Source organism: Nestor notabilis, unplaced genomic scaffold (genome assembly GCF_000696875.1).
Source record: "Nestor notabilis isolate BGI_N333 unplaced genomic scaffold, ASM69687v1 scaffold14230, whole genome shotgun sequence".
Classification (NCBI taxonomy): Eukaryota; Metazoa; Chordata; class Aves; order Psittaciformes; family Psittacidae; genus Nestor; species Nestor notabilis.
In genome coordinates, this window is record NW_009910776.1 from 15,484 (window position 1) to 26,181 (window position 10,698).

Genomic DNA, 10,698 nt, shown 5'->3' on the forward strand with positions numbered 1-10,698 from the left:
TTTCCCTCTCCCTCTCATTTTTCTGTAATGAGGGAGATGCATGTCTTTAGGTTGTCTTTTCTATCTGTATTTTTTTTGCCCAAGATTGAAATGTGTTCATGAGTGCAGTGGAAGTCATTCCCAGCCTAGAGTGCAGTTTGTGCAAGGTGGCAGTGTGGGCTGTGAAAACTTCTGCAGCTGCTGTCTCCTGTTGGCTGGGTAAATATTAGAAGCTGTGGAAATACATCTGTTGAAGAATGGTGAACATTCGCATTGTGCCACTATTGTTTAGTCCCAGAGCAGGCCCTGATTTAGTGAAGAATTTCAAACTTAAACCCATCCCTATTGGTTGAAACTACGAAATACATATTTCAGTGAATATTATTTCACTATTCAATTGCTTTACTGACTTGTGGCCTTCAATATTGAGGTGTTTCTTCTGAATTTATTTATTTATTTGGAGGATTTAAAATCAGGTCTTGAAGAGTTTACTACATTTGATTTTGTAGACTGTTAAAAATACAGTCGTTACTTTTTGTCCTTTTCAAAATAATCTATTCAATGCTGAATCCCTTTTTGAATGGAAAAGAATACCTCCGCAGACACAGATTCCTTCAAAAGCAACGGTCCGAGGTTGCGGGAAGGGTTTATGTGAGAATATTTATATTTTTAACTACATCCTTACGTTTCAGATCTCTGTCTGCTTTTTCAAACAATGGATGTGTATTTTATAGTGTAAATATTCTTACTGAAGCAAACACAATGTGCTGTGCTACTCACATGTAGAATATATAGCAGCTCATGTCCACTTAGATTAGAATGCACAGCTTTTAACACTGCTCAAAGGTGACAGTGTATCTATGGGGAAGCATTGGCATCCAGAAGGCACATTTTATAGGCAAAAAATAATACCAAGACTTAAGAAAAGAAATAGAAGCTGCTCCCCCTAATTTTTAGTTTTCTTGAATTTTAAGCTTTTTCCCCTTTTTCCACTGTGCATTTGCCTGAGTCTGTGCATGCACAAATGACAAGGAAAAGAAAAGCTGACATTATGGTCTGTAATTTCTTCATCTTTGGATATAGCTTTTGGTGAAGAGGATCACTGCTTGTATCTGCTTCTGGTATTTTTGTTTGGTTTCAGGACTCGTGTAAACCAGCAATGTTTTCGTAGATGTGGGAATATATGGAGAAGATTGCTGGGAGTTTCTGAGTCACAGAAAGATACGCTGTCTGAAATCTGTCTGTTGATCTACCTATTAAAATTTAGGGGGAGAATTTGAACATCTCACACTTTTATTTGATTTAGAGTAATGTTACTTGTCCCTGCAATTAACTATAATACGAATATTTTTGCTATGTTTAAAATTCTGAAGCTTACTTATTTGTCAGATTTCTATGAGAATTTTAGTAAAGCATACATGTTTTTAGACATCAACATTCTTCATTTTGTATGCTTCTGAATTAGCACTAACAGAAACATTTTCAGTTAGAGAATTGCATTGACCTTGCAAAATACCATATGTTCAGTGAGCTGCCATTCATTTTATAAACATTAGTAGTCTTGAATGAAAAGGTATTGTATGTATCCTGTGGTAACTAAAGGAGTTAAATAAAATCTTGATGATTGCAGTGATAGACATTAAACATTTTGGATAAATTACTCTTTTTGGTTAAGAAGAATTGTTTCTTTGTGTTATTTCAGATAACAACTGCACAGACATGTGGGTGTGCACATCATGTAAATTCTTTTTTTTTATTTTTTTCTAGAATCTGGCTTCAATTCTGAAATCATAGAAAATCAGAGTCTGGGCCAGTCGTACATTCTTAACTCTTACGTTGCAGTATATATTGGTAAGGGAGTGAATTCGATCATGTAGTAGTCTCAGCAGAACCTAAGACTAGGAAAGGAGTGAAAGATGGATATTTCACCCTAACGCTCAGTTTCTTTGCTTTGACAGTTTAACACCGACCTTTCATGCAGTTAACGTTTCTTCTGTGGTTTAGCTCCTTTTATTTTTATGGTGAAGTGCAAAAATACAAGGATAGAAAAAAACATGCCATCATAAATAAGTAAGGGAAAATAAAAGCTAGGGCAGGGCCTCAACTAGAGTTTCTTCTTAATCAGATATTTAGATGGTTATATATAGCAATTATAAAAATACATATTTATGCAATTTAGAATCAAGTAAAGAGATGTGAGCAGATAGTTCACATGGATTCTTACAAAATGCTGTATCAACTATAGCAACATTCATCATCTTGCAACAGTTTCTTACATCTATTTATTAAAAATATTGGGATGTGAAAATTGGAGAAAATTGGCATAGCTCCACTGGGGTTAGTAAGAAGACAGCAGTTCATAAAAGCTCAGAATGTGGGCCTCCTCGGTTTTCATCTTCTAGTTGGTGACTGTCTGCTCATCATTACTAAGTTTTCTTTTTTTTGAAATAAAAATGCCAGATGGCAACTGTGCATTTTTATGCACTTTAGGCCTCAAGAGGCTTTTTTTATTATTATTTTTTATTTTTATTTAAAAGTAATTTCAAAATCAGAAACCATATTCTTCTATAACTGTATTTTTCTGAAACTTAAAAATCTAATGTCTTTTTCTGTTAGAAATGACTGGAAACAGGTGCCTTTAATGGGGCAGCTAAGACTGTAGCTGTGGGAGTGAATTCTACTTATATGGCTGGAGTTCAGAACTGCAGTGCTCAGATACCAGCAGAGTATTTCAACAGCAGCATTACTGCAAGACTGAGAAGCTCTCTGGCTTCTTAGTTCTTTTAGTATTCCTGTATTTTAGTCTTCATTTTATGGACTAAATGAATTTTTAAGAACAATTTTTTTTCTGCTTTTACAGTGCTTTTCTGGCATCTTCCTGGCCTTTGGCTCCAGGATAATTTCTGTAGTGACTTCTGTTGTGCTTGGTACTCACCAGTCCTTTTAAATATCTTAACAAAACACCTGAATCAGATGCATCTGTAAGGAACTGGGCCCTGCTTAATACTTTTCTTTAAAACCAAAAAGATCAAATTATCTTCTAAAAAGGCTGGACATGTACAGGACAGATGAAAGATGCAGTGGGCATCTTAAGGTTCAGCGCTACCCCAGTACTAGATTGACTACTTTCCTGCTTTATCTTGAAAGATCACACTGGAGTAGTTAAGGGCTGCATTGGGACTGAATTGCAAAGGTGAATACAGAATGTGGTAATGGCTGTAATACTGTTCCTTTAAAAAAAAAAAAAAGTTTCAAAGAGTTTTCATAGTACAATGAAGGAAGATTCTTTTTTATTTTTCAAAAAAGAAGTTTCAGAATATATTAGCAATTGTGTACAAAAAGAAGCTCAATGTGTAGTTACGTTTCTCCCAGTTGAAAAGGACCTCAGCTTTGTTAACATGGTAATATGTATTTTTTTCGTACCACATAGGAGTAGAAGTGCCACTTTTTCTGGCTTTCTTTCAGTATTATACCATGGAAGGACATAGGCCACATTTCGGCATCACTTGCTGCACAGTTCACCTGACAAGGAGGCATTTTTTTATTTGATTACTGAAAATTATTCACAATCTGTGTTTTCCACCTTGACTTGTTTATAAATTATCCACATTCCATTATCATTGTGATTTTTTTTAAGCTTCTTTTGCAGAATGGGAGGGAAATGTGTACAAGTATGTTTTCTGCTTTGTGATGAAAGTGTACATTTATCACTTAGGTACATGTAAGCCACTTCTGTGAATTGGACCCTTGGAGTAAATGTGTTTTGATGTAATGGCCATCTGCTCACGGATATCACATTTGCTAGTTTAAAAAATAGTTTGATATAGATAAATCCATAGTTTGGTAAGATCATATAGTTTCACCAGGCAGCAATAAAATAGCAAAGTTTTACATTTATCGTAGACCAACAATCAAGCTGGGATGAAGGTCTGATTATTTTTGATTGTTTCTTTTAAGAATTAGTCTCTAGCATTTACTTTTAGTTTCTGACTGCTGTTTTCAAACTGGTAAATGCAGGACCCACATCAGATCACAACAGGAGGCAAAGTATGTCCCAGCCATTTCAGAAAACAATCGTCTCGCTTGTCTTTTCACCTTGTAAAAATGAAAGCTGCTCTGCTCTCAGATGGACCCAGTACAACCAGCCTCCAGAAGATCCTGGAACAGCTGACCTGACACACTTGCCCCGTATGGCTCCATTAGACTCAGTGACACAGAAATGGCCCTTGAAGCTGTAGCTAAAGCCAGTTTGCCGGAAAAGACAGTACTGACAAGATGGAGTTGGTCAAGCCAGTCGTTCTGAGTACCTAGTTCTGAGGGGTACGGGTCAGCTGCAACGTGTTGCGCATACGTAGTGCAGTAAATACAGCTCAGTGCCAGGCCATTTTTTAAGCTGATAAAAACTGGTTTAATAGGCTCTTTGTTTGATTTTGGATTTGATATTATGGTTTCTACTCTGATCCTGGCACATGTTTTACTGCTGAAGTCAAAGTTATTCTTAGGTAGCACTGATAGCAAACTATAACCAGGACAGAGTATGTGGATTATTTATATGTGGAGTATGTGAGTGATGGTGAGTTTGGTTTCTGGATGTATCTTCAAAATTTGTGTTTGTGGTTACTGCTTTTAGTACAGAAGACAGCAATGATGTAAAATATCTGTGTTCGATAACTTTGTCTTGTTTTTTCCCCCCATCTCCCTTCCTGTATTTTAGCATATGTTCCTGAGGAGGAATTGAAAGCAGCAGAAATAGATGAAGACAGTGTGGAAGATGATGGGCTGTCTCTGGACATCCAGGAGAATGAGTATTTGTGCAATGAAGAAGCGGAGATCAAAGAGGCTCAAAGCTACCAGAACTCCCCAGTCAGCACTGCAACTAATCAGGATGCAGGCTATGGTTCGCCGTTTAGTGAAAACAGCGATCAGCTGGCCCATTTCAAAAGCACTTCCTCCAAAGAAGAGAAAGAGGATCCTCAGTGCACAGACAATGTTTCCTATCCACAGGACAGCTTGGCACAAATAAAAGCTGTGTATGCAAATTTGCTTTCAGAGACTTGCTGGTCCAGTTTAGCTTTGGACTTAAAGAAATCCAATCCAACCACCAGCAACAATGGAATCAGCCAGAATGAAAACACCACCAGTACTGACACCAATGCCAATTCCCAGAGTACTAGTACTACCAGTACCAACACTAGTACCAGTACAACTACCAGTAATACTAGTACCAGTAACAGTAACAGCGGTGGCTCAGGTTATGACTGGCACCAAGCTGCATTAGCTAAAACTCTGCAGCAGACCTCTTCATATGGACTTCTCCCAGAACCTAGTCTTTTCAGCACAGTACAGCTTTACCGGCAAAACAATAAACTTTATGGGTCTGTGTTCACCGGTGCTAGTAAGTTCCGATGCAAAGACTGCAGTGCAGCCTATGACACACTGGTGGAGCTAACAGTGCACATGAATGAAACTGGACATTACCGTGATGACAACAGAGATAAAGAAGCTGATAAGACCAAACGGTGGTCGAAGCCTAGAAAACGATCGCTTATGGAAATGGAAGGCAAAGAGGATGCTCAAAAAGTGCTGAAGTGCATGTACTGCGGGCATTCATTTGAGTCTTTGCAAGACCTCAGCGTCCATATGATAAAAACAAAGCATTACCAGAAAGTGCCTCTGAAGGAGCCAGTACCAGCCATCACCAAATTGGTCCCTTCTACAAAAAAGCGAGCACTTCAGGACTTAGCTTCACCTTGTTCACCTGAGCCAGCAGGGATCGCTGCAGAAGCTTCACTGGGTGAGTCTGCAAAGGATCAGAAAACTGCCAATCCCTATGTGACTCCAAACAACCGCTATGGCTATCAAAATGGTGCTAGCTATACTTGGCAGTTCGAGGCACGGAAAGCCCAGATACTGAAGTGCATGGAGTGTGGCAGTTCCCATGACACTTTGCAGCAGCTCACTGCTCACATGATGGTCACTGGTCATTTCTTGAAGGTGACCAATTCTGCTTCCAAAAAAGGCAAACAGCTAGTATTGGACCCTGTGGTGGAAGAGAAGATACAGTCTATACCTCTTCCACCCACCACCCACACGAGGCTACCAGCCTCCAACATTAAAAAGCAGCCCGATTCCCCCGCGGGCTCCACAAACTCGGAGGAAAAGAAAGACCTAGAGAAGGAAAAGATGGTGGTCAGCGAAACAGAGAAAAAGATTAAAGAGGAGAACGAGGACTCTACAGAGAAATTTGAGCCAACAACTTTGTATCAGTACCTCAGAGAGGAGGACCTAGATGATAGTCCTAAAGGCGGAATAGACATATTGAAATCCCTGGAGAACACCGTGACAACAGCTATCAGCAAAGCTCAGAATGGAGCCCCTTCCTGGGGAGGATATCCCAGTATTCATGCAGCTTACCAGCTCCCAGGCACAGTCAAACCCCTTCAACCCGCAGTGCAGAGCGTTCAAATGCAGCCATCTTATGCGAGCAGTGTAAAATCACTGTCGTCAGAACACAACGCGCTCATCCATTCCCCAGGCAATCTCACACCCCCACCTCACAAGAGCAACGTATCCGCTATGGAAGAACTAGTGGAGAAAGTTACAGGTAAAATCAGCGTGAAGAAGGAAGAAAAGCCTTTGGAGAAAGAGAAAAGCTCTCCAGTCAAACCCATGTCGCCTGCTGCTAAGGAAAACAAGGACTTCCCAAAAGCAGAAGAAATAAGTAACAAACAGCAGCAGAAGAAGAGCTCTGAGGCAGAAGTTCAGAAGGTCAAAAAGGACAGGCCAGCAGAAGCACATACGCCAAATGGTACAGAGCCACTTAAAACAAAGGTTGCAAATGGCTGTAACAATTTAGGAATCATCACAGATCATTCACCTGAGCCATCCTTCATTAATCCATTGAGTGCTTTACAGTCCATTATGAATACCCACTTAGGCAAAATTTCTAAGCCAGTAAGCCCCTCTCTGGACCCTTTGGCCATGCTGTACAAAATTAGCAACAGCATGTTGGACAAACCCATTTACCCAGCCACTCCGGTCAAGCAGGCTGATGCTATTGACCGGTATTACTATGAGAACAGTGATCAACCTATTGACCTAACCAAGTCCAAAAACAAACCTCTTGTTTCCAGTGTGGCTGACTCTGCCTCGTCCCCGCTGAGGGAGAGTGCCCTGCTGGATATTTCTGATATGGTGAAGAACCTCACAGGGCGTTTGACACCCAAGTCTTCAACTCCGTCTACCGTGTCAGAGAAGTCTGATGCTGACGGGAGTAGTTTTGAGGAAGCTCTGGATGAACTGTCGCCAGTACACAAGAGGAAGGGCAGACAGTCCAACTGGAACCCTCAGCATCTTCTGATCCTTCAAGCCCAGTTTGCTTCCAGCTTGAGGGAGACTGCAGAAGGCAAATACATTATGTCGGACTTAGGTCCACAAGAGCGGGTACACATCTCTAAGTTTACTGGTCTTTCCATGACCACAATTAGCCACTGGCTGGCCAATGTGAAGTATCAGTTAAGGAGGACAGGTGGAACTAAATTTTTAAAGAACTTGGACACAGGACATCCTGTTTTCTTTTGCAATGATTGTGCCTCTCAGTTCAGGACTGCTTCTACATACATAAGTCACTTAGAGACACACCTAGGGTTTAGTTTGAAGGATCTGTCAAAGTTGCCACTTAATCAGATTCAAGAACAGCAGAATGTTTCAAAAGTCCTCGCAAACAAGACTTTGGGCTCACTTGGAATTGCCGAGGAGGACTTAGGCTCCACATTCCAGTGTAAGCTCTGTAACCGAACTTTTGCAAGCAAGCATGCAGTCAAACTGCACCTTAGTAAAACACATGGCAAGTCCCCAGAGGACCATCTGATCTATGTAACTGAGTTAGAAAAACAATAGCGTCCAGGTAAGCAGCCAGGTATGCAAGTGACCACAGGAACATTGCACTAAACTTCTTCATAGTACTGCACTAGGCCTGACCTGAGCCTCTGAAATCAGTCTTACTTTTGTTGCTGAACTGCCTATCTGGACCTTGGTTTTTCTTACACTTATTTTGTAGTTATATTTATATGCTCTTTGTCTGATCTGTGCATGGTTATTTTTTTGTTTCTGTTTTTATTTTTTGTGAGTCAAAGTCTGACCTTTATTTTCAACATCTGTCCTTGATGTTAAGCTATCTTTTGTAGAATATAGTGGGAGACACTATTGAGAGACATTAATTTAGCCGTAAAGAAAGACACAAAGAACAATGATAAAGAGACATCCTAAAATTACAAAGTTGCCATGACAATAAAGGTCACAGAACCTGGTAGTGTCAAGTTTTAACCCTCGGAGAACTGTAATAGCATTTCTGTGCCTTTCCCAGTGACTAAATAAGTAAATAAGGAAAAACAAAACAAAAGGCTTAAAGGCATTTCATTCAAATAAAAGCTTTGTCAGAAGCAGAACTTATTTTTTTTTAATGAATGAGCTTGCTTTTTTTTTTTTTTTTTTTTTTAATGCAGAACTGATTTGTGAAGAAATTGTGCATGCAGTGCTTGGAAGAAGGAGAGCTGTGTAGTACCCAAGGGGTTAGGAAGCCACAACTGTATAAGTTAAATAATAACTAAAATAAAAAGCAAACCAAGTTGCCACTATGCCCAAACCCTCTGGATGCTGAGAGTTGCCACTTTTTGGCAAAAAAAAAAAAAAAAGTATGCAAGCTGTTATTTAAAACAAGTGTAAAAATGCTCTTTCTTTTTTTTTTTTCCTTTCTTTTTTTTTTTTTTCCTGTAAAATACTGCAGTTTATAGTTATTTACAAATGTTAAGCTTTGGTACAAGCTGACCTTTCTATAGTGTGCTGCATTGGTTAATGAAAACAAAAAAAAATGGGGCAAATGTTGGATTCTGTTCCTTGTAAATTGCCAGCATCAGCTTAAAAAAATACATGTTACATATCGTACCATTTTAAACTGTTCAACTTTCTTTGTACCTTCTGGCTGTATGCTTTCTCTTTTAACTTTTTATATTGTCATTTTATATTCGATTTCTGTGTATATAATGTAAAACCACACTTTTTGAATAAAATTTAGTTCCTGCAGCTTGATATAAATAGAGGAATTTTACTGGCACCTGCATCTTTCCAGATGCATGTACTTAAAGGAACTATCTGACAAAAAAATAAATAAATAAAAATAAAGCGAGCAATGCACTATGAATTATACATTTTGATGTTTTATCATTAATATTGTACAGTACATTTTGGTTCACACAATTAAATCCACTGTTTTCTCAAGTGTAAAATAAACCCACATGCAGTTCTTGATTTACATACATTGTCATGTCGTCATTATATTGCCTTTGAGGTGTTATTTCAGCAGTAAGAGGCATCATTTATGTAATCAACCAGCAAAAATCTATTTGAAATCATCTCTCGTGATCTGTATGCTGACGTGTTTCATTTGAAGCCGCAATACTAATAACCTTTTAAAAGAGATTTGCAGTAGGTACGTACTGCGAAAGGTACGGGATCAGTGGGGCGCCATCAATTAGCGACGGGCATTCTGCTCATCACTGAAGTACAAGAAGGGCTGCAAAGGTTTCAGCCAAGTTATTTTTCCTATGCTGTATGACTGTACCTGTAGCCATTTTCTGTGTGCGTTCAAAGACCGTCTCCTCCCTTCCTTCTCAGGCAAAACACCTTTTGATTCCAGCAGTTACACAGTCAGAGGCTGTGGCTTCTGCCCCTGCAGTCTGTTGAATGCTGTGGTTCTTGCCTTTCTGGCAGCGGTGAAGACCTCTGAGGCTTTGACACCAGTTTTTACTTACAGTACAAGAAGGCAGACCTGTGTTTCTCTGTACTTTTTAAATATTGCATTTTGAGGTAAGCTGAGTGCTATCATATCAGGTGTTTCCCTTAATCTTTATTTCTGTTCTGTTGAATGCAGATGTCATTTAGAATGTAAAAGAGAGCTGTCAGAGCCTTCACTAATCTATCTCCTGAGTGCTTTGACAGTTACAGAGTATGAAAGCCTGGGATCTGCTATCCATTACAGTTTTTGGAGGGGCTATTAAATATGAGGACCTAGAGGGGTTTGCCTTCACATAGTATTAGTGATACTATTGTGTTGTATATACTTCTGTGTACGTATGTATATTTCTGTTCCTCCTTCTCAATTCTTCTGAAAGGAATTTAAAGGTAAGATCTTTGCTTTCCAGTACAGTGCCGTTCTACATTTAATCTTTACTTCAGTTACAAACCCAGAAATATTCATGCGTTGTTCTGTTTTCCGCAAGAGCCTCACAGGTCCAGGTCAGTTACATTTACACAGTATTTCTAAGTAGTGCAGGAAAGTGCTGTGAGGGTTATTTTAAATGTCCCTTACTTCTCTCGCTGCTAACTACCTATGTCCTTCCGGGGATCCTGCCATTTAGACATTTCAGTTCAATTACTAGATGATTATGTACTTTGGGCCCAAGGGGTGGTGAGGAAGAATAACAGTCAGGCCTACGGCTGTAATACAGAGTCTTTAAATAATAACCCTTTGAAGTTTTGTTTACTTTACTACGGGCCTGCAAACGTGATTATAGCATATACTGTACTACATTGCAGTAGTGGGTGAAAAGGTTGAAAGGGAGAAATAATAGCTCTAAAGTGGGTTTGAATCTAATGTAAATCCATTAAAACTGATCTTGAAACACGGCATGTAAAGTGAGTTCTCAACACCAGGTGACTCCC

General features: G+C 39.3%; 1 protein-coding gene across 1 annotated transcript; it reads left to right on the forward strand.

Moving 5' to 3' along the window:
* Positions 1–1,746: 1,746 nt before the first annotated feature.
* TSHZ1 (teashirt zinc finger homeobox 1) lies at positions 1,747–8,618 on the forward strand (the record flags this gene model as incomplete). The annotated part of the gene is made up of 4 exons (XM_010011629.1): positions 1,747–1,830; positions 3,629–3,700; positions 4,694–5,146; positions 5,249–8,618. Coding segments are annotated over 4 exons (3,239 nt in total), but the record flags the coding sequence as incomplete, so codon positions are not given.
* Positions 8,619–10,698: the final 2,080 nt, after the last annotated feature.